The sequence below is a fragment of the Protopterus annectens genome, chromosome 12.part0 (assembly GCF_019279795.1).
Source record: "Protopterus annectens isolate FY-2018-M chromosome 12.part0, PAN1.0, whole genome shotgun sequence".
Taxonomy (NCBI): Eukaryota; Metazoa; Chordata; order Ceratodontiformes; family Protopteridae; genus Protopterus; species Protopterus annectens.
The window spans coordinates 1,302,773,286-1,302,798,027 of record NC_056746.1 but is presented as its reverse complement, the minus strand read 5'-3'; the positions used below and the strand labels follow the sequence as shown (position 1 = coordinate 1,302,798,027).

General features: G+C 38.7%; 1 protein-coding gene across 3 annotated transcripts in view; it reads right to left on the bottom strand.

Annotated features, from left to right (window-relative positions):
• Positions 1–24,742, bottom strand: part of SS18L1 (SS18L1 subunit of BAF chromatin remodeling complex) — a 464,937-nt gene that overhangs the window by 151,056 nt on the left and 289,139 nt on the right. For all 3 annotated transcript variants that reach the window (XM_044090356.1, XM_044090358.1, XM_044090357.1), the window contains exon 6: positions 23,918–24,082. In XM_044090356.1, coding sequence (XP_043946291.1) covers positions 23,918–24,082 — 165 coding nt within the window. The remainder of the gene's footprint in view (positions 1–23,917; positions 24,083–24,742) is intronic.

The window sequence follows — 24,742 nt, the reverse complement described above, 5'->3', positions numbered from 1 at the left end:
AGAGTCAAGTGGGATACATTTATCCTCTCAACAGAACAAGGAGGTTTAGGATTACTTGATCTGTGGGGATATTTTAGAGCTACACAGATACAAGCAGAAAGCTACAATTCAAAGTGGAAAGGAATGATGAAAAAGCAGGGGAGAAATTCAAGAAATAATGAAAGAATGGGATTTTAGATGTAGATCCTTAAGGAGAATAACAACAGTCACACAGAATATTATATTCATAAAGTAGCAGAAAGTATACTAAGAACTAAGCCAACATTGGAATGGTGAAAGAACATTCTGCCAATAATTATGACTACAATTAGGGGTACAGAAAATAGATAAGAGGAGCTAGAAGTTACTGGGAGAAGCTGGCAAAGGAACCAAGGTATTGGGAACAAATAATAACAGAGGGAAACGTAACATAATGGGAAGCAGCATTGATTGAGTTTTTAATTAAATGTAGAACAGAAGCTGCTGTTAAAAAGGATAATTAGTAGGGCATATCAAATGTTGCATGATAACTATAGGAATCAATCAGAAGAAGTCAGAAAAGTTTGGGAAGAGAGATTAGATATGCAATTCACAAAGAAACAATTGGAGGTCATATGCGTGGCTCCCAAATATGCAACAAAGTCTAGAAGATTTATGCTTTTTGCCTAGAAGTGTTTGCATAGATATTTTTATACCCCAAGCAGACTCCAAAGAATTTTTTCTCAGGTAAATGCCAAATATTGGAGGTGTGATGGGGAACAAACTATAACTGGGAACATATGTTTTGGGAGTGTAATGAGTTGGCAGACTTTAAAAATTCCCAACAGAGTACTCTTTTAGGAACAACTGGGTGAAGAAATGGGTGTTAGCTAAGGAAATATTTTTTGAGCTGGGATACAGGATCTGAATTGCTTAGACACAGTAAGACTTTATTAATTTTAATTCTAGTGGCTGCCAAAAACGCAATTACTAGAAAATGGACATCAAAGTCTAAACCAACTGTATTTGAAGTATTGATTATTGTAACTGAGATACAAGAACTACAAGTGTGATCTTAAGAAAAGGATACAAGCAAATTACAAATGAAACATGGAAATTGTGGGAACAATGCATGCAGAACAATGTTTTGGAGGATGAGTGAGGTTTAAGGGAAGGCAGGGATTGACCAATTTATGTAATTTTAGATTGGTGATAGTTATACAAAAGAATACATTTGAAATAAAGTGCTTATAACTGGGAACATGTTAATATGGTTTGTTTTCTTTGATCTAAATGTGTGTTTGCCTATGTCTTACGTGATAATTCAATAAAGGTGTTTAAAAAATACATATATAAGTATACAAAAATAAAAAAATAATAATGTAAATGTTGTTCTGGTTTATGTTCTTTTATATTACTGTACATGTACCCATATCACTTTTTAAAAAATATCATGTTTGAAAAATGCAGCTACTATTCTCATGAGACTGTCTAAAGAAAGCCAAACAGCTAAGACAATATTGTTAAATTTTGCCACACTTTCATAACATTGAATATTTTCACAATTCTTTTTTACATGTTCTACCTAATCACCTCATAAATGAAGGAATGTCTCATCTTCTACAAAGTAAAGTGCAAAAAGTAAGTGTAAGTCATATCTGGGGAAATACAAATCTTAGCTACAAGTGCACAGTATATTTAATACTTTCGAGTCTATACACTGTCTGAAACATTGAATATAATGTTTAGTTGTAACTTGGTATGGCTGTAGTGAAACAGGTTCACATGTACACTACTTATATTTCCAGTTCAAATCACTAGGGTGGTGGAAAATCAAATATGTGTTTTGCAGACTACATTTCACTGGAAGAAGTTAAATATGTGCTACAGCTATAATTTTTTATTCGATAAATGCAACAAGTAATATTTTAGTGAAAGAAATTAAGACAGCTAAATTGCTGCACCTTGACTTTTAAAACCAGCCATTAATGGTATTTCTTTTTAAAAGGTTGCACAATTTTTAGATAATCTACAATCAGAAAATGTGTATAATGCATCTTTACAGAGTGAAGTTTGCAGACCCCTATAGGAACCTAACATATTGATGTATTTAGAAACTTCAAGGAAAAAGGATTTTAAAGTATGGGTCAGTAATGCACTATATAAGATTCCTTTTTGGAGATTAGCTGCATATATATCTGTTAACATTTTGTCTTTTTCTGTTTTCTACTTTTTAATTGGCATTAATTTGTATAATTAGAAAAGCTGCCATACTAATGACGTTCTAGAACAAAAAATGGAAGTTAGCATATCAGGCAATACCACAATAAGATGGTGCACTAAAGATGTAGCCTTAAAGCAGAATTCCAGTATAACACAGATGTCTTCAACACAACCAACTACAATGCAATCCAATTTGGTCATTGCCAGAATACCGAATGGGCAACTCTTTGACAATCTACAAATGGAGGGTTGTGCCTTTCACATTCCCCATATAGAGGAGGACTCTACCCCTGCACAAACACAACCAATGTAACTAACTCAGAGGCCAAAATATCCTGAATATTTTTTTATCTTTGCTGAAAAACTACCTGTTGAGTCTCACAGTCCAAAACTAATATATTTCAGTGTAGCTGGTCACAGTGAGATAACCAGTTAACATTTTAATAAAATGGTTTAAACATGCCATAACCTCAAGGGGACATGTATTTTTTAGTAGCCACAATTTGGTTTTTGTATCAGCTTTCCTAATGACATATTTATCATATTACTTCTCATGAATTCCAACTTAACAGATGGGGCTGCTTGACATTCTAGTCCTGTTTATGACTTCACAGATGTGTGAGATAAAAATAATTTTGGTGTCAGTTATAGGAAAGTGTTAGTGTAAGACAAAACGATATGTGAAGAACTGTGATCTCGTTTCATGGAAATGTCAGTAGTAACAATGAAAAATAGGCAATTCTGCAAAAAAAAAAAAACGAATACTTAAAATGAAAGTATCCATTTTTGTTTTGGAAGTTATAATAGTCACAAAATAAGATTGTTATATGGGGAGTTATATGGCCACTGCTCACACTCCCCTAGTTGAACATATTAATTTCACTGCTGCACAAGTATGGGGAAAAGTGAACCCCCTCTTCCTAACAAAATAATTAGCTACAAACACTGTGAATTCACAATAAATTGGCTATACATTATTATACAATGTCATCGTCAAAAAGACGAGAAACGTGCACGCTGATTAGCCAATCCAACCAGCATGCACATTGTAAATCCAAAGTAACCTAAGTTACAAGTCCGGCCACTAAGAAATGATGCAGCCCTGTCTTTCTTTTTGGAGATGACAAAACATAAATCAAGCTTGAAAAACAAGTACATCCAAAAACAGGTCCATTGTGAAGTCAATCAAACCTGAAGATAGGTAGCACCAAAATAAAACTGAGAACTCACTTGACTAACATCTAAAGTTTCCAAAAAGATCTTAATAAGAATTCCGCTAGCCTAAAACTTTTGTTTTTACTCATATAACCACTACGATGATTTGACATCACTGCAGTGGTGGGAATGGTGGGAAAAGTAAAGAATGCAGCTTTGTAGAAGCGAGCTGTTAGTGGTGAAATCTTTAATAGAACTATTATCAGTGTTAAAATGTGTACATTTTCTCTATCAAAAATGATTAAATCGTGGACCACAGAGCAGATAATGGACTGGTGTACCATCGGGAAAAACATTGCTGATGCCCATTTATCAGCAGCGCATCAACCAAGAAGAAGAAAACACATAAGTGTGTTTTGCAAGCACACCTTTCATCTTCTCTGCTCAAGGATTAGAGGCACAGGCAAAAATAGAGGGGCAAAGGCCTTACATCGCTGCGCTTTATATATTAACTTGCTAAAGCAAAACGAAACTTGTTACTTTACCTGAAGATTAACGCCTGTGAAATTCTGTTTCTTGTATTGATTGTAACTCAGGTGGTTTACCAGAAAATCAACACACACTCAGTCTTGCGCAGTGTCTGCATTGCACTACATTATGACCAAGAATTCAACATTAAGTGGGGATCGTCTCCTGCTTATTTTCCAACTTAATTGTAATGTCTACGTGGAAATAAGGCTGTGGTTTGGATGCTAGTCCTTGAGGAAAACCCTTGTATTATCTTCATAAAGCAGCATAACATATTTTAAGACCCAAGCTAAGGGAGGAATGGAAAAGGACATTTTTTTGCTAATAGGGATGATTGCAAGTAGAGGTACAGAAATCAGGCAAAAAAGAGTAGCAATTAACTAGAGAAAATTAACTAAGGAACCAAGGTATTGGAATAAATGACTAAATAGAGAAAGGTAATAAAGTGGGATAAAGCCAAGCAGAAGTTTGAATGGCGTTTTCTTCCTTTCTCTGCTCACTGGGTGGACTTTGTTAGTAGGGGGTGGGCATGTAAATCGTCAGCAGTAGTCAAGTTTAAAACAAGTGAACTAATGTATATTATACAATGTCTCCTCCTATTGTTTAGAATATAATTCTCAAAAGTTCAAGAGAAAACAGAGGGGCTGTAGCTAACTATGTCAAAGTGTGGACTATTTTATCTCACAAAAAGTGGAAGAATACAAAGTAAAGCAAACAAAAACCTAAATAACAACAACACAAACATAACACAACACAAAACTAAGATCATTGTATAATAGCAATAACCCACAGCTGGGTGTGGGTAATGCTGGATTTACCCACGGTTGGCTTTGGTCACTCGGGCTTCGACCTCGTGACCAAACCACACCAACCGTGGGTAAATCCAGCATTACCCACACCCAGATGTGAGTTATTGCTATAGTACCTTTTGGGAAATAGAATCTTGGAGATAACAGTTAAACAGCTGGTTGTGACTAAATGGAGAACAAATGCAGTCTTTATGAACAAGAAATATTATTATAGAAGTAAAATATTGCTGAACTGCAAGGTCTTCTAAGTACCAACCTGCACCTGCAGTTTCAAAAGCTGAAAGTATAATGAAGTGCTTAGTAGTTGTGATTCACATGAAGGATGACTCCTGAAACTCCAGTCAGGACAGAGATCAACATAATATCACAATTAATAAGGTTTAATCTTTCAACCTGCCATCAAATGCTGTTTGCATTTACTGCAGATAATTTCATTAAAGGGATTACAGTAAAACTGATTACACATAATTTGACTGTGAGGATAACTCATACGACATTTCCGTCTTATAGACTAAATCCACTGGTCAAGTACATGTCCGTATGATTATACTCTGTAAATACTTCTTACCAATAGCTCATAGCATCCCTTTTTAATCCCTTACTTCTTCCTGAATAGATAAGTGCTTATTTCATCTGGGCTTGTACTATAATATCCTCTGTAATACCATGCTATTACTAAAATATCCACTCTAGATCATTTTGATACTACCTGATTCTTCTATTTGTTATGCTTCTTTTCAAACAGTAACAAACTTAGTGAATTAGTATAAGCCTTGTTATACGTTCTTGGAACACCTGTACAATTTGGTGTACATTCTGTTCACTTACAACAGCAAACAACTTAGTAAGCATTACTGAATGTTTTAATAATGATTTTGTAACACCTGTTGTAACCTCTGTATACATTTTTTACCATTGTTATTATATGTACAAAGCACATCTGTAATGATGGCGTTTCTGCACTCTTTGTTGACTTGATAACATGTTTTGATAACTTAAAAAGAACCCGGGCTATGGCTGAAAGGATCAGCTGACTATAGCTCACCTACCCAGTTAACAAACTGAAATTAACATAAAATAAACTATACATAAATTGCTTACCGAATAATAAATGAATGCACAACAGGCCGAAACGTTTAAATAACAAAAAGCAGTATGCACATCAGACATGCAGCTAGCTATTCACAATTTTCTACGTCAGTTGCAAATAGTATTTTATAACTAATCAATGGAGAGCTTATAGTTTCATAATCCTGCAAAGCTGATGCTTCTTTCCTGATCTAAAGGACACACCCAGCAAAATCCAGTAGCAGTAAAAATAGTTGTAGTTAGGCAATACCAGTTCACTAGAAATGTATTTCATTTTCATGACACCTTTAATTTGAGATTATGCCATCCAAACACAATAGACAAAATGTACTAAAACCCCACTAAAAACTACAGCCTGTTCTACATTAGGAAAAAATATTAGGTACATTTTAATTACACGATGCTTCTTAACTTCTCCAAAACACAGCACAAAGGTTTATTTGAAGATTTAAATGTTCATTTCCTTCACAGCTGTTTGACAATCATGACAGAAAAGTAAAAATAAATGTATGGTATATAAATTAATATTTTGAATATCCATGGCACAGCATAACTTGAATATAAAACAGCTTATATATGAGTTTTCTACTCTACTTACAGAACTTTTATAAATAAAGCCATGAGGGCATTTGTAGGCTCATCAGCGCTGCGCGCGTGCTCACACACACACACACACACACACACACACACACACACACACACACACACATCTGTTACTGGCATGTTGAGTTAAGGCTAGCACACACAAATTCTGATGAAAATATAAATATTTACTTATTTGCTTACTTATTTTGCTGATTGGGTTAGTCCCAGTAGGCATGGTCTATGTTAATGGAAGACCTGATGTGGTAGTCATACTGGCTAGGAGTAATTTGGCTAAAACACTGGAGAGGTGGCAAAAAGGGGGGATACTGTGCACTTATGTTGTTTTAGAATGAAGATTTAGTATATGAAATATGTCAGCTGTACGCAGTGCAAATTTGTAAAGATATGTACAAAAGTAACAAAAAACGTACACCTACTTGCAACTATCAGTTTTACCACCACCAATTGTCACCTCCCCAACAATTCTGAGGGTGAAAGCTGATCATGGAAATGATTATTTAGGCAGTCACTTTCTGTATACCTTAACCCCTCTCCCCATGAAAGCTCAGTATGCTCCCCATGGGTTGGGTATGCAGTGTGTCAGTACCAGACTGTCCCTCACTTCTACAATGGATAAAAGCCAGCAGGACTACCACAGCCTTCTGCTAATAAAGCACTGCAGGCAGCTTCTGTAATCTCTATCACAGTAACTGTGCATGTAAATATGCCCCCTCGAGCATGTACACCCCGTACCCTCACCCTAGAGAGAGAGAGGTGAGCAGCTACTTTTCCCTCACTCCTCTCTGCTGCAGTGTTGTGGCTGCTAATTGCACAACACTTACCTGGGTCATAGTCAGGATTTTATCCCTCTGTGTGAAGGAGAAAACTACATTTCCCTTATTCTTCCTGCTCAGGACACTGTCTGTCTGTCTGAGGTGATAGGTAATTGTGGATGCCTGTGCTGAGGGAGAGGAGGTAGACTAACTGAGATCAATACCTTTGATGAGATGCAAGTAACCAAGTTTCCAATGAATGGACTTCCTAACAAGGCGCTACATAAACTGGCAAAGGAGCTAGAGTACCCCCTGTGGACAGCTCTAATAAATGACTGTAGATCTGCTGCATGATTGTGACGGATAGCAGACAAAGCTAAATATGAGGAACAGATGAAGGAAACCATGCCACAAATATGCTCTGGGACAAAGACAGTGCCAATGGCTAGTGCTGATGACATTACAAACAGGGCACCCAAGGCTAAAGATCCAGAACCAGCACCTAGAATAGAAAGAGAGCTACTCAATTATAAACATGCTGATGCAGTGAGGGGGGGCAACACTTGGATGGAACTGATGTTTAGAAGAAATATGTTAGGACTTTGATACAAGTAATAAAATGTCAGCATAATATAATAAAAATATGGTATATATGATGTACATTTACATAACCCATTTAAATTAAAAAAAAACTTCTTTGAGGTGTCATATAAAAACACAGAAACTTTAGACAGAATAGTAAGTCTGTTAAAATGAAATAGAACTCAACACAGTGGTCAAACTTTATAATTGAGAATATGTCAATAATTAAATAAATGACATATTATATAGCCGCAGTGGTGCAGCGGTTAGTGTTGTCGCCTCACGTCAAGAGGTTCACCAATTTGATTCTAGGCTGGAGCGCCTTCTGTATGGAGTCTGCATGTCCTCGCCTTGGTTGAGTGACGTTAAAGACATGCAGGTAGGTGTGAGCGTGAATGGGCGTGCCTTCGTTGAGGGTTGGGCGTCAGGCTGGCAACTCGGCACTGTAAAAACCATTGCCAATCATGAGCGGACTGGAGTTCCACTGTGGCAACCCCTAACTGGGAAAAGCTGAAAGTCTTTTTTAATTTTACAGTTAAGAATGGAAATCATTTTGAAGAAAGGAGGAACTAAAAAGATATAATACTTTTACAGATCTGAAAAAGACTCTAGATCCTGTTGCAGTTTATAATGGAGGGTGGGAAAGCAAGGCAAAGTTTTACTATGAAAAAGAACAGATAGTGTTCATATCCAAAGTCTTGTGCATTAAAAATTTATAATGTGTATAACACTGCTCAGGACAACAAAAGTAAAGATAGAGCATTCAGTTTATGTAATAAAAAGAAAACTCGTCAAGTAGGATTCACTTGCAAGCATGGTAGTACTAATAAACATAGAAAGATGATACTAAAGATGGTATATCATTATTATATGGTAATGAGGGGAGAGAAAAAATGGCTAAAGATGGCTAAAATATGGCAAAGGTATAATAACTTAGAGTTCATAATATTTTCAAGGCATTATTACAAGAGATGGGGAAGGAGGCAGACAAAGAGGGTTCACCTGAATGTAAGGTGGCAGCTTTTGTTAGACAAAGACTAATAACAAAAGGAAAGAAAATAAAAGAAAAAGAAGAAAGGAAAATTAAATCTTGAATGTCTGCTAATCCTTTTACATGAATCACTGCTAATATGTGTAATACTGAAATAACACTGGCACATACATGCATACACATATCTCAGGCACAGGTAATAATGCCCTTCTAATCTGCCAAAATACCAAAACAGTTGTTCCAACAATAAGCGTCCAGGCTGTTCTTAAAAATATTTACATCAGTACTTGCTTTAATGTAATTTGGTAGTCTATTCCATGCATCAGCTACTGTCTCAGAGAACAACTAGTACACTTCTCATTCATATAAAATCTTCTATGTAGGTTGTCTGATGATTCTCTACCACTTTTTGATAACCCCAAACATTCCTAGAGTAGTTGACTCTTAATGCCCTATATACTTGAATAAAGTCTCCTCTTAAATAAATATATGAAACAATATACAAGTTCAGATATTTTAGTCTTTCATAAGAACTTAAATTTTCATATCCATTGATGCCCTTAGTATAGTTCCGCAGTACTCTTTCCAGTTTATACATGTTTGTTTTCTTATAAGGTTTCTATACTGTTATTCCATTCTCAAATTTGGGTCTGCTATAATGAACAATGACTTCATCATTTCTGATTTCCTAGACTTTATAAATCTTTTTGCAAAACCTATAGTTCTATTACTATCATTAACCAACTGATTGACATGGTTAGAAAAACTCAAAGCTAGATCTATCCATGTATTCAGGCCCTTAAATGAATCTAAAGTTTCAATCACTGTGTGTCATATTAAGTATTCACTGTTTAGTTTAAGTCTCCCAAATCTCATATGCCTAATTTTTGATGTATTTATCAGCATATTATTCTCCTGTGCCCAAATGCTCTATTTAGTCAAATTCTTTTGCAGGAATGCTGAATCTGTAAAACATGTAATCAGTTTACCTGTTTTCAAGTCATCTGTATACAGACTGTAGAACACCTCAGATGAAAATGATAAAGCTGAAAGATGCAATCTAAACAAGCATGGGTCTAAGATAGAGCCCTGTGGGACACCAACTGTAACCTCAAATTTCACCTGTCCATTTGCTATATGATACTTGCCATGTTTTATCTATAAGCCATGCAGTTATCCATCTTATCAAGAGTACATTAATATTTAATTGTTTTAATTTACTGATCAGTATTTTCTGTATGACCCTATCAAATGCTGAGGTTAAATCTATATAAATCACATCACAGCACAATTTTTCATTCATAGCTGTTATTATATTGTAATAGAACATAATGTTACGGGGTAATGGATCTATTTCAACAAATGCATGCTGATATATGGTTTCAAGTCCCAAACTTTCCAATTCTAACAATAATTTATCCAATATAACCTTCTCCATTATTTTTCCACAACATGAAAGAAAACTTTTAGGTCTGTATGACTCTGGGTTTATCTACGTCCCTTTCCCTTAAAGACAGGTTTAACAACTGCGTGTCTCCACTCTTTAGGAATTCTCCATATTTATGCAGCCTAGTAAATAACAGATATAACAGTACTGTAAGTTCATACCAAAATGTTCTTCCATCATTATTACTAATTCTGTCTCCTCCCTCTGCTGTGTTTTGATCCAGTTTGTGTAGTTCTTTTCAATATAATTTAATTTGATTTCGGTATCTGAGGTTATCGAGATGTCACTAGGACGATTTATCACCACTTTTGTACAGCCAAACTGGTTCGCATAAGATTTTGTAAATATATCTATAATTTGTTGTGTCTGAGAATAAATTTTAGAATCTATGCACAGTTTATCAATTTGTATGTATTTACTCCTACTACATCTCATGTATCTATAAAATCGCTTCCTGTGTGCTTAATATCTTTATATAAATTGTCTTCAAATTTTTCTTGATTTTGTCTTGCACTATGTTTAATTTGTTTATCCAGCTTGTTTATTTCAGTGTTCAAAGTTGTAGTTCAACCTCTTTTCCATTTCTTATATTTTTTTGCCTTATTTTTGTTCTTGAATGGATAAGGAAAGAGAATACATACACTGTTTGCAATGATGCAAGACTTAAGCAAAGAGATACAGATGAAATGTATTCAGGATTGAGAAATCCACTGGTCTTTATTAATTGAAAAAATGTTCAGGGGTAACAATCATGGTTTGGAAGAGCAATTCTGTAAAAGATTTGAAAAGGATAATTGTAGAAGTAGGAAGAACACTAACTTATGGTCTATAGTTATGTTAAAAGCATATATTTGCAACATCAGTGTACCTTTATCAGAAAAGAAGCATATTAAATTAAAAAAAAAAAAACTTCCTTAATGATTACTGCTGCTATACTGTAATTAGATGATTTCAAATGTTCACCAGAAAGAAAAAAGTGAAAACAGCTAGACAGTGATATAAAATCTTTCTAGAATATTCTAGAAGATGCTGCACTGTTTGCGGAATTTTGAGGAAAATGAGTATACTTATAGAAAAAGAGAAATGATTTATAGGTTCATAGGTTCATAGGTAGGTACTAGGCTATCTGCCCAAGGGCCTACGTAAGCCTAGCCAACAAGGTTCTCTGGCTTACTCCACCCAAGAAATTTATTTTCCTGTGCCACTGTCGAGCAGAGACACAGAAGTGATCCCCGGGGTGTATTTCCTATTTCCCATCCACTCATCAAGATTTTTCTTGAAGAGTGCTAATGAAGAACTTTGCTTGACATAGATGGGTAGCCTGTTCCAGAGTATGGGAAGTCTCTGGGATAGGAATCTATCCCTCCAGCATATCCTGTTTATTGTGGTGACATGGTTTAGGTCCCTAGAGCGTGTAGCTCGGAGGGATTGGTATTTCTTTAGGTGTAGCATGTCCAACAGCTCTGGGTTTGACACAGCTTTATATGTTAGGCAGAGATCACCTCGGAGTAGGCGATCTGCTACGGAGTAAAGCTGGAGTTTTTTGAGACGGTCAGTGTAGGGCATTTGTTTGACTCCAGTAATCCTCTTTGTGAGGTACTTCTGTGGCCTTTCCAGCTGCTGCAGATGTCTTGTGAGATACATTCCAAAAGGGGCGTTGTACTCCATAATGGGTCTAATGAGTGTCGAGTAGAGGGGAACGATGACCTCTTTTTTCCTGGATGAGAACCCTTTTATGATGAGTTGTGCCATGTAGAAGGACTTCCTGACTACTGTCGCGATGTGACTATCAAAGGAGAGACTACTGTCCACCTGGGTCCCAAGGTCTCTTATCATGCATTTGGTGTTAAGTAGATTGCTGCCTATGTGGTAGTTCATGGGTACAGAGTTTTTACCAAAGGGGATGACACTGCACTTTTTGGCATTGAGCCTGAGGCATGGCTCTGACACCAGGCATCTGTCTCAGAGAGGCCCTTCTGTAGGATGTTCACATCATTTGGGGACTTGACTATGGCTCCTAGTTTGCAGTCATCTGTGAACTTCATTAGCCAGAGGCCTTCTGTACTAGCCTGTACTTCAGAGAAGTAGATACCAAACAGGAGCGGTCCCAGGATGGAACTCTGTGGTACTCCACTTGTCACTGGTTTGAGGTCAGATTTGGAGTCTGCAACTTTTACAGTGTGGGTTCTGTCAGTGAGCCAGTTGGCAACCCATCTTGTGACATAGGGATTTATGCCTAGTTTATTGAGTTTAGCTATAATTCCAGAATGGGGGATGGTGTCGAAAGCCTTGGCGAGGTCAACATAGGCTGTGTGACCCACCTTACCCTCATCTACGGCTTTGATGACTGCCTCAAAGAAGTCGATCAGGTTCAGGAGGCATGATCTGCCTTCCACAAACCCGAACTGGGTGGGATCCAGAGTTTGGAGGTTACCAATGACTTTGTTTATGAGCTCCATGATGATACATTCCATGGCTTTGCAGACCAGGCTCATCAGGCTAATAGGTCTATAGTTCCCGGGATCAGTGGTGGCTCCCCCTTTGTGGAGTGGGATAACTGTTGCTGTGCACCATTCAGTGGGCACAAAGCCTGATGCGAGGCTATTATTCAACATGGTGCTTAAGTGAGGAGCCAGTTCATTCTGAAGTTCGTGTAAAACGCAGCCTGGGATGTTGTCCGGTCCCCATGGATGCTGTATTTTTGGCTTTAGAGAGTGCAGCTTTCACTTGCATAGTTGTGACTACAGGGACTCTGCATTCTTCCTGTATAGATATGGGCCCTTTAGGGGATGGGGAGGTAAAGTTAGCACTGAACCTATCTGCCAGGATGTTGGCAATATCAGTTGGTTCTGTAATTTTTGTGCCTTTGTGCTGTAACTCAGAGCAGATCTGGGTGTTGCCATTGAGATTCTTGACATAGCTATAGAATGCTTTGTGGCTGTCCTTGGAATTAGTGGCAATTTTATTTTTGTAGCTAGCTTTGGAGGATCTTATAAGAGATCTCAGCTTCTTACTGAGGCTGACCAGGGAGCTCCTCCACTCATGGGATTTTACTCTCTTTTGCAACAGTTTCTTCCTTCTGTTGTACAGTTTGTTTATGGCAGGGGACCACCAGAGTGGCTTCCTTTTTTTGGAGGATAGCGTCTTGGTTCTGTTTGGGATAGCACAATCCATGCACTCATGTAAGTGCTTACAGAGAGCATTTGTGTAGGATTTAGCAGTTGTAACTGTATTGTCCATCTGCATGGGTGTCATGAAGTTCACTACTTCTATCTTAAGCATGAAGTTGGCTTTGGAGAAATTATTTACTGTGGTTTCCTTAATGGGGGGTGGGGGTGGGATGTGGATATCAAGGGTGATTAGCTTATGGTTGGATCGGACCAACGAGGAGTTGACTTCAGGTGTGGAACACCGGTCACTCATGTTGGTAATGACTAGGTCTAGGATATTGTTGCCCCTGGTGGGGGTGTGGATAAGTTGATCTAGGGCATTGGAGTTTATGAATTCCAGAAAGTGTTGCACTAAGGAGTTGGTACATGAGTAGTTTTCCCAGTTGATGGTGGGTTTGTTGAAGTCACCCATTATTAGAGTGTTTGGTTGAACCCTAATATTTTCTAGTACATCAAAAAAAGAGGAGTGGGAATCCTGGGGCATGGTGGGGGATCTGTAGCAAGCTACAATTTGGATTGCAGTTTTGCCAAGAGTTAATTGCACTTGGATAACCTCGGATGCATTATGCTGAGCAACTAGCCTGGAGGTGTGGATATCCTTAATGAATATGGACACACCCCCACATTTGGTGTTTCGGTCCAGGTTACATGGCCGAAAAGTGTGGCATGAATTATAGCTTGGTAGTGCAGGGTGCTCTCTGGAGCCTTGAACCAGGTCTCAGTCACTGCACAGATATCGATGTTCTCCATTTTAAGGAGTGCCTCGAGTGAGTGCATTTTGAAATTTAGACTTCTAGCATTGAGTAGCATTACCCTCAGTTTTTGCTTGCTTGTTCCTGTTAAGGTGGTGAATTTGTTACTTGAACCCTGCCTAAAAAAGGCACTATAGGGGCAGCAAGAGCCTTAGCCAGTATCCGGAATCCCAGGGGTGACAGGTGCAGGCCATCTGTGGCAAAGCATCGTGGTCTGTTGACCATGTCATCCCAAGCAGACAGATAATGGATCCCCTTAGAATGACACCAGAAGCTTAGCCAATTGTTGAAGTCAATCATTTTGTCCTTGTACTGCGGTATCATTCTGGGCGATGGCAGAATGCTACTCAGGGCTAGGGTCATACCTGCCTGGGCTACAAGATCGGAGAGCTCTTCCATGTCTCTTTTCATGTAGTCCAGGTAGGTACATCTCAGGTCATTCACACCAACATGGACAATGACAGAGTCATATTTGTACTTGTTGTGGAGTGACCTGAGTGTGTGGGTTATGTGGCGGATCCTGGCACCTGACAGGCAGCTGACAGTAATCTTCTCCTTGTTTAGCCTGGTGAGTGAGACATCAGTGTGCCTGACTATAGAGTCACCTATGACAAGTGTGTTGGGTATGTTGTTTTGCCTTATTGGCTGTGTTTGAGTGGCACACTCAGTCTGTGGGCTATGTGTCATTTGGGTTATGTCAAAGGTTATGATTTCCTGAGTAGACGAGTAAGGAAATGTAAAGGTAAATGTTTGGAAATGGGTTTTGTAGATCAAAGGATAATAGACATCAAAGTAGGAGGTGTTATAAAAAGAAAAGTAAATATAACAGGAATATTTAGATTTAATATAAACATACTAAAACAACAGGAAGTGAAGGCTAATTGAGATTTGTTATGGAAAGAATGCAGCATAATGAAATGTTTTTTTACAAATATTAAACAAATTGGAGGATGTTCTTTAAAGAAAATTTAAAAAAATAAATGTATTGTGTATTTATAGAAGGAAACATGAAACTGTGAAAAGAGATACGTGGAAAGTATCAATTTATTTTACTGAAAAGCTAGAGAAAAATAAGGAATACACTTTTAAAATATTGCCCAGATTATGAAAAAAAACACGAAAAAAAGAATAACAATGGATAAAAAGAAGAGGATTGTGGTATAAGACAGAAAGGAGGTAGTGTCTCTGTTCTTTAGCACAAAACTCAAGATAAGTGTGTATAAAAAGTGTGGCTGGAAGTATGAAATACACACAAGAAGGGTGTGATAAGAGTATTAAAACATATCTGAGGAAAGAATACAGAGGAAGATGAGAAGGAAAAAAGAACAGAAAAAGTATAAGGTAAACAGCTGGATAGTGAAAATATAAGTGTTTAAACCAGCAAGTAATGAAAAAGTTATGGGCAGCGGAGTGAATTATTGATTAGATGCCTCACTCACAGCTCCAAGACTTTGGTTCAGTATGACCATTTGCACACTGTAGTTATGGAGTTCTGTATGTTTTGTTCATGTTTGCATAGATTTTCTTTGGACACTCCACTTTTCTTTCACATCTTCAAATCCTTTTTCTTGACTGCCTGCACTAAATTGCCCCTCATTATATTACCTTTACCTATATACCTCAGCTGTGGGTGAAAAAGTATCCAAGAAGAAGAGGTAAACAATAAACAAATAAATGTATAGTTGTAAAAATTTTATAATTGTAAAAATAGTACACTTGTAAAAGACAGAATTCATTATGAATTTTACAAAGATTTAGAGGAGTAGCAGGTTGAGATCTTTTATAAGGCATTAACTCAATTGTTGTGTCTTTTGGCTTTTCCTGGTTAGGGGTCGCCACAGCGGAACTCCGGTCTGCTAATGATTGGCAGTAGATTTTTACGTGCCGAGTTGCTGGCCCTGATGCACAGCCTTCAACGAAGGTACGCCCATTCACGCATGTCTCCACACAGAAGATGCTCTAGCTGAGAATCGAACAGGACAACGTCTTACTGTGAGGCGACAACGCTACTGCAGCACCACCACCGCAGTCCCATAAGGCATTAACTCAATGGCATTTGAAAAGAAAGAAAAAGGCAAAAGGGATTGTGGAAGTGTTATTAGAGTACATGGAAGATTATTTAAATAATATAAAGTGGTGGAGGCCACTGGCTTTACTTAGCATTTATAAATAATGCCTAACATAGGGAAAACATCTGTGTATGCTGTCTCTGCTGCATGCTTATGCACATGGGCAGCACATTTTTACAGGTTCAAGCTCCATGGGTGCAACATCTAATGCTTCCATTAGATGTCACCCAAAGTAAAGAACCATAGGCACCTTTCATCACCACCATCCCACTCCCATGGGCGAGCCAGCTGCAACCCCTCACTGCGAGCCTCCCCTGCCAGCTTTGTCAGGCACCCAAGATGCTAATCAAACTTGGGTCACCTGGGCAATTGCAAGGGATTTATCCCTCTATGACACAGGAGACGGCTTGTGAAAAAGTAATTTTGTGGAGCAAGATGAGTGATAAATTGATATAAAGAAACAGCAGGACGAAGAAATTACAACTATTATTCAGGACAAGAATGAAAAAGTCTGAATAAGGAAGTGAGGGATCCATTTAAGAGGGGGAAAAATGATCACTTGTGAGTCAGAAATGATGGCGTTCAAGTGGATACTGATGCCCAGGGAACGCCCACTGAAGTCTCAGATAATGCATAAAGTACTGAAAGAAGCAATGTGTTGAGTAACAAAGAAACTATAAAATATCTCTACTTGAAATGAAAAAAGAATTAAATAATTTGGGGACATCTTTACTGAAGAGTCTGAAATGTGACCCATTACCTCCATTCAAGTAAATGAAACTATGATCTGGCAATAAGGGTATTTCATCCAGGAACAAGGAGGTCATAACATCCCTGTACTCCACCCTTATCAGACCAATTATCGAGTACAATGCCCCCTTGAGCACGTACCTTGCCAAGCACATGCAGCAGTTGGACAGACCACAGAGGTTCCTGACCAGGAAAATCCAGGGTCTCAAATACCTATCCTATACAGATAAGATAAAAGCCCTGCCCTCTACTCAGTCTCATATAGACTGCTCAGAGGTGACTGGGTGTCTGGCATACAAGTTGCTACATATCCATAAGACAAACTCCATTCAAGCAACTCGCATGCAAGGCCTTAACCTGGTCTGTGACATTAATAGAACTTGTTGGCAGGATAGATTTGTGTCCCAAAGACTCCCCCATCTGAGGAATAGACTCCCTTTCCATCTCAAGCAGTGTACCTCTCTAGCCCTCTTTAAGAGGAACCTGGATGACTGGATGGGAAACAAAAAATACATCCCTGGGATCCCATCTGTGTCCCTGCTGGACAGGGAAAACAGGTGCTGACTTTGAGGGAACATGGGCAAAATTCTTGGCTAGGCTTATAAGGGTCTCCAGACCAATAGCCTATTATCATCCTATGAACCTATGAACCTATAAGGCATCATAAAATCATCAGCTGTGCCCTTAAGGTGCATTATAGGCAAGAAGTAGTTTTCCAAGAAAAGAGAATTACATCAGCATGTCTGTCCACATGGGGGCATTAAAGGTTAGAAGAAAAAATGAGTAATTAATACACTGCACGAAGCATTGGAGACCATCCATGTGCAACTAACTGTGGGCAAAACTGCCTTTCAGTTTGTAGCCTGCTACAGACCACCCTCCCAAACTCAGGAACCCCACTCAGCTTTCCTGAGAATACTGGAGAATATGAAGGTCTCTCCAAACACCATTGGGTGACTTCAATTACCCAAACATAGACTGGGGGCACTACTCAAGCCCCAGCACCCTCGCCCAACGGTTCCTAGAATTTATAAACTCAAATGCTATGGAACAACTGGTCACCACTCCCACAAGAGGGGAAAACATATTGGACCTGATCATCACCAACATGGGGACTCTATGTTCCATACCAGAGGTATACCCCTCATTGGTAGGATCTGACCATAAATTAATCTCACTGGACATCCATATCCCATCCCCACCCCCAGGCAAGGAAACCACGGTGAAGAACTTCTCAAAAGCAAACTTCACACTTCTCAAAACCGAGGTGGAATCCTTCAAAGCCCCCGGGCCAGTGGAAAATACGGCCCAAACCGCAGAATCCTTTACAAACGCATTCTATGGACACCTACAGGAATGCATGGATTCTGCTATCCCAAATAAAACCAAGACTCACTCCTCCAAAGGCAGGAGACCTGTCTGGTGGACCCCAGCCATAAATAAGCTATACAACAGAAGGAGGAAGCTACTACATGATAGAGCAAAATCCCAAAAAGGGAAGGCATCTCTGATCAGTACTAGCAAGAAATTACGATCCCTCATAAAATCATCTAAGGCCAGCTTCGAAAGAAAAATTGCACAAGACGCTAAAAATAATCACAATGCCTTCTTTAGTTATGTCAGGAACCTGGATGGCAACTCCCAGATATGCTCTGAGTTAGTGCAAAATGACAAAAAATACACTGAACCCACAGACACTGCCAACATCCTGGCAGACAGGTTCAGTGCAAACTTCTCCCCCCCTTCCCCCCCAAAACAGCAAATGTCTATTCCAACAGAGTGTAGCCTCCCTGACATCACAGATGCACAGGTGAGAGCTGCCCTCTCCAAAGCAAAAAACACAGCATCAATGGGACCGGACGGTGTCCTGGCTTGCGTCTTACACGAGCTCCAAGAAGAACTGAACCCTCACATAAAGTCACTGTTCAATCTCAGCCTTACTACAGGATATGTACCCAAGGAATGGCATACAGCAACAGTGCTCCCACTCCACAAAGGTGGTGCCACAACGGACCCCGGAAACTATCGCCCTATAAGCCTGACTAGCCTGGTCTGCAAAGCTATGGAGTGTATCATCATGGAACTCATAAACAAAGACATTGGGAACCTCCAAACACTGGATCCTACCCAATTCGGCTTTGTTAAGGGCAGATCTTGCCTCTTGAGCCTGGTCAACTTCTTTGAAACAGTCACCAAGGCCATAGATGAAGGGAAGGTAGTCCACACAGCCTACCTGGACCTCGCAAAAGCCTTCGACACAATACCCCACTTGGGCATCATAAATAAACTCACCAGCTTAAATATCAATCCCTATGTCACAAGATGGGTTGCAAACTGGCTCAGGGATAGAACCCACATGGTCAGAATTGCAGGTGCCATGTCAGACTCTAAACCAGTTACAAGTGTCATCCCACAAGGCTCAGTCCTGGGACCTCTATTGTTCGGTATATATTTCTCTGAGGTACAGGCTAACACGGGAGGACTATGGTTGACCAGGTTCGCCGATGACTGCAAACTGGGTGCCATAATTGACTCGCCGACTGACACAAGCATCCTCCAAAAGGGTCTCACAGAGACGGATAACTGGTGCCAGAGCCATGACCTAAAGCTAAATGCCAAAAAGTGCATAGTCATCCCCTTTGGGAAAAACAAAGTGCCCACAAATTACCACATAGGTGCTAATCCATTAAGTACGGAAGAAGTAATCAAGGATTTGAGGACCCAAGTAGATAGCAATCTCTCTTTTGACAATCACGTTGCCAAAGTGGTTAGAAAGACCTTCTATATAGCCCACCTTATCATGAAAGGGTTCACATCTAGATCAAGAGAGGTCATTGTGCCCCTCTACGCATCACTCATCAGGCCCATAATTGAATACAATGCCCCATTTAGGATGTACCTTACCCGACACCTGCAGCAACTGGAAAGACCCCAAAAGTACCTCACCAAGAGGATCAAGGGACTCAAACAGATGCCCTACGCAGTTAGGCTAAAGAAACTCCAACTCTACTCAGTTGCTTACCTCCTACTCAGAGGCGATCTGTGCCTGACGTATAAAACCATGTCCAAACCAGAATTAATGGACATGCTCCAACTCAGGAAATCCAAATCCCTTAGAGCTACACGCTCCAGGGACTTAAACCTCAGCACAGAAATAAATTGGACATGCTGGAGGGACAGATTCATATCCCAGAGGCTCCCCTCACTCTGGAACAAAATCCCAATCCATGTTAGGCAGAGCCCCTCAATGAACTTCTTCAAGAGAAATCTTGACGAGTGGATGGGAGATCGTAGGTTTACCCCTGGGATCTCTTCTGTGTCCCTACTAGACACAGGCACAGTAAACTAACCTTAAAAGGGCTATCTTCTGTGACCTACTATACAGAGGCACAGTCAACTAATTTAAAAGGGTGGCAAAAGCCAAACACACTCTGGCTAGGCTTATAAATGCCCTAGGGCAGATAGCCTAGTATCAACCTATGAACCTTATCATGCTGATGACAGGATTGGAGAGTGTAAAACTTCACAGCAAGAATTTCTGCCAGTACCTTTAAGAAGAATAATGTTCCAGTAATATGAAACAGAACTATGTATGGGTGTTGAAATTATTCTTTTTTTAACACCTTTACTAAATTACCACTTATGACATAGGCAAACATACATTAATATAAAAGCAAATAAACCATATTAACATTTTTTCTATTTACATACATTAAACATCACACATTTTCGTTCTTTATAACTATCACCAGCCCAACATTTTACAAATTGCTCAGTTCTTGTCTTCCTTTAAACTTCACTCCTCCTCCTGAACATTACTCTGCAGGTACTGTTTCCACAATTTACATTTATTTCTATGTAATTTGCTTCCTCTGTTTTCTAAACATCCCTCTTCCAGTTCTTTTATATTATCTTTAAATATTCAATACTTAAAATACAGTTGGTTTAGACTTTAATTTCTATTCTTAGTAATTTTTTTTGGCAGCCAATAAAATTAAACTTAATAAGGCCTTTCTTTGAGTAGGTGATTCACATCCCCAAGTCCCACCTAGTTAAATTAATTTGCTCACCCAATATTTCTAATAGAGTACTCTGTAAGGAATTTTTAAAATCTGCCATATCATTACAATCCCAAACTATATGTTACCTCTCTTTTTCCCATTACACCTCCAACATTTGCTAGCTACCTGAGGAAAAATCATTTGAAGTCTACTTGGGGTATAAAAATTCCTACGTAAACACTTCCAAGCAAAATTCCTAAATCTTCTGGACTTTGTTGCATTTTTGGGAGCCATATATATGTGCCCCCACTGTTTCCTTGTAAATTGATTTTTGAGTCTCTCTCTACCCACTCTTTTCTGACCTCTAATTTTTATTGTTATTGTGCAATGTTTTTATATGCTCTACTAATTATCCCTTTTTAACAGCAGCTGCCATTCTAGATTCAACCAAAAACTCTACCAGAGCAGGTCTTTCACTTTGTATTCCCCATTCCTTTCTCTTTGTCTATATTCTGATATCAATCCCTGGTACAGAAGGCAGTCTCTAGCCTGCAGTCCAAATGTCTTCTTGCTCCCAATGTCTTGGTTCCCTTGCCAGTTTTCTCCAGTAAATTCCAGCCCTCTCTTGTCTATTTCCTGTACCTCTACTTGCAGTCAACCCTATTGACAAAATCTCCTTTCTCCATTCTTATGTTGGCTTTCTATTACTTTACAAATATAACATTCTGTATGGTTATCATCATTCTCCTTAAGGATTTGCATCCAAAATTCCACTGTCTTATTTTGTCTTGAACCCCCCACCCCCACCCATCATCATCCATTGCCATGTGAATTATAACATTAAGCTTGTGTTGTCTGCATGAGCCTTAACTTTCTATCTCTAAAATATCCATTTAAATCAGGTGATCCTTAACCAGTTTGTTCTATTACAAGGATCAACCTGTCTTACTTAACTCTTGCCTTCCTTCCCTCTCAGATATACTCCTTCAACTCTTTATTAATTGTTGTCCCCAGCTTATCCTCTGATAAAAAATTGCCTCACCTGTATATAAAACTAAAGGAGCTAAAAACATTTTCACTGCTTGTATCTTACCATTCATATACATAAACAAGAGCTTCCAGTTTCTCAGTTTTTGTATTACGTTTGTTTAGTCACTTTGCATATATCCTTAGCTGCCAAATGTGTTTTTTATTCATACTCCTAAATACGTCATTTTATCATGTCCCCATAAGTATGGGTATTGCTGAAACAGTTTGTGTTTGGATACATAATTTATGGCTATGGACTTTGTTTTATATTTATTAATTTTATATCCCAGAAAGATATGAAGGGGGTTAAAATTATTCTTGACAGCTCCGGTCCAAAGGAATTTTCATGTGTACTCATTATGATGTCTTTGCCATGGGACAGCATTGGAATTGTGACATACTTAGGAAATGTTCATCTTGTATGTAATGAAAATGTTTTGTGTCTTATTCATATTATTACTACCACTACTAGTCGCTGCTGCTCTTACTGCAGGTAAGGTATTTTGTTTAATTATGAGCTTGATTTCCAAAAACAGTTATAACTGTTTTAGCTGGGAAATGGAGCAGGCTGTTTTCTCCCAGCATACCTACAGTTTTGTCTGTTTAATTCTTCAAGTTCAAACAGAAAATTGCTTGACAAACAAGTGTTAGCGAATGTGCAGAATACTACTGAATGGAAGGGTCTTCGAACCGCTGCGAAACCCCTGCAGTTTCACCAGCCTCTGGTGTAGTTCAATGCTCAGTGGTCATAACTGATGTGCAAAGTTGCTATTAACTAGTTGCCACTGTCCTCATCTAAGATCAAAACAAACTTACTGCTGATAAGCTTTGATCTTGTTGTTCAGCAAATTGCATACTTCTGTAAATGGCTTGCAGAAAAATGCGAGTTAATAACGGTCACCAATCTGCCTCACATTTTTATTGCAAGCTGTTTCAGAAGATGGCTTCTGGTAAATGAGAATTAGCAACAGACTTTTTCTTTCTTTTCACTGAAGATTTCTGTTTTATTTTTTTCCAACAATTCTGGGCCCAATGCAGAGGCCTGAGACCAAGGATGATAAGTGAAGGTACATTTCATGTACCAAGTGTGTTATTTAGAAAGGAGCAAATGGTTTATTACAGAATAAGTAACAAAAGTAAATTGGTGCTTGCAAGCAATGAATTCTTTGGTGTATTTCTTCAAATCCCTGATCCAAAATGTTTAGAATCATGAGAAATTGTTGTGTAAGAAACTTAACTCTCTGTAGATTTTCTGGTGAAATGCTTCAGCCCTTTCAAGCAGTTCTGTGAGAGTTAGGTGAGGACTACTGTGGGATCTAAATCTTGTTGGCTGCAGTTTTGGCTGTTTGATGCTGTGTATGAGAACATGGGTAAAGTTAATTCCACTTTGGTTCCTGACTGGTATTAATTTATTTATTTTATTTATTTATTTATTTAACATTTGTTGACCGGGAATGTTCGACTAGGTTCCACAGAGCCTGTTTTCAGCAGAGGCCCGGGGAGAAATGCTCCAGATGCATGTCTTTGGAATGTAGGAGGAAACCGGAGTACCCGGAGGAAACCCACGCGAACAGAGGGAGAACATGCAAACTCCACACAGAAGGCACCCCAGCCGAGAATCGAACCGGAGAACCTCTTGCTGTGAGGCGACAATGTTAACCACTGCACCACTGTGCCGCCCTGTACTGATTGTCAAAGGAACTAAATGGGTGTACTAAGCCAAAATTATATTTTTAGAACCAATGGTACACAATTTCACATATTTCTAAGTAGCATGTGTAAATAAACTCTGTTATAGTTCTTTCACATAGGTATGCGATTAACAGTAGAAGGTAAAAAGATTCATAATTTCAAAACGAAACATTTAATTTCATTTATCCCCTCCATGACCTGCAAGAAAAGAAATACATCACAACTGAGCAAACACTAGAATGACACATGAAGGGAGATTTTGAGAAGTAAAACAAACTGCTGTTTAATAAAAATTGAAGATGCAATTGCTGTACCTTGCTGTGTAGACCTGTATGATCCCATAGGTCTCTGCCCCATCATGTTGTTGCCTTGGCTGCCTTGCCCCATCATCGCCATGGAAGACTGCCCCTGATAATGCTGATTCCCTCCTTGGGCAGCATTGTAATGTGTTGGTGCTGCTTGTTGATGCATCATGGACACTGAAAACAAAAAAAATGTTACCACTGTGTAACCTGTGCCAGCCAGGACATTATCAGATGATCAGAAATATGACTGTGGAGCTGCTGATAAATACTTCATAGTAACACTTTTCCAACAAACCAGAAGAATGTGTCAAGTAGCAGTGACTCAGTTCTACTAATTCTGAGATTCAGATTCATTCATTTACTGTACTGATTGTCAAAGGAACTAAATGGGTGCACTAAGCCAAAATGATATTTTTAGATACTATTGTAGAATTAAATCAAGATTTAACAAGTTGTGGTATGATACTCTAGAAAATGAGTTACTAAGGTAAGGAAAAGTAATCAAAAGGAAAACAATCAAAACAGAGCAGAAAAAGAATTAGTACAATTAGAAAAATTGTGCATTACTTTTAGCACAAGAAACACATTCACTGGACAAAGAGAAGACACTGTGCCACTTACATACACACACACACACACACACACACACACACACACACACACACACACACACACACACACACACACACACACACACACACACACACACACACACATACACACACACACACACACACACACACACACACACACACACACACACACACACACACACACACGCTTAGTAAAGGGAAACAGATCTGCATTCAATGTTATCAACTGATCTGTTAAAAG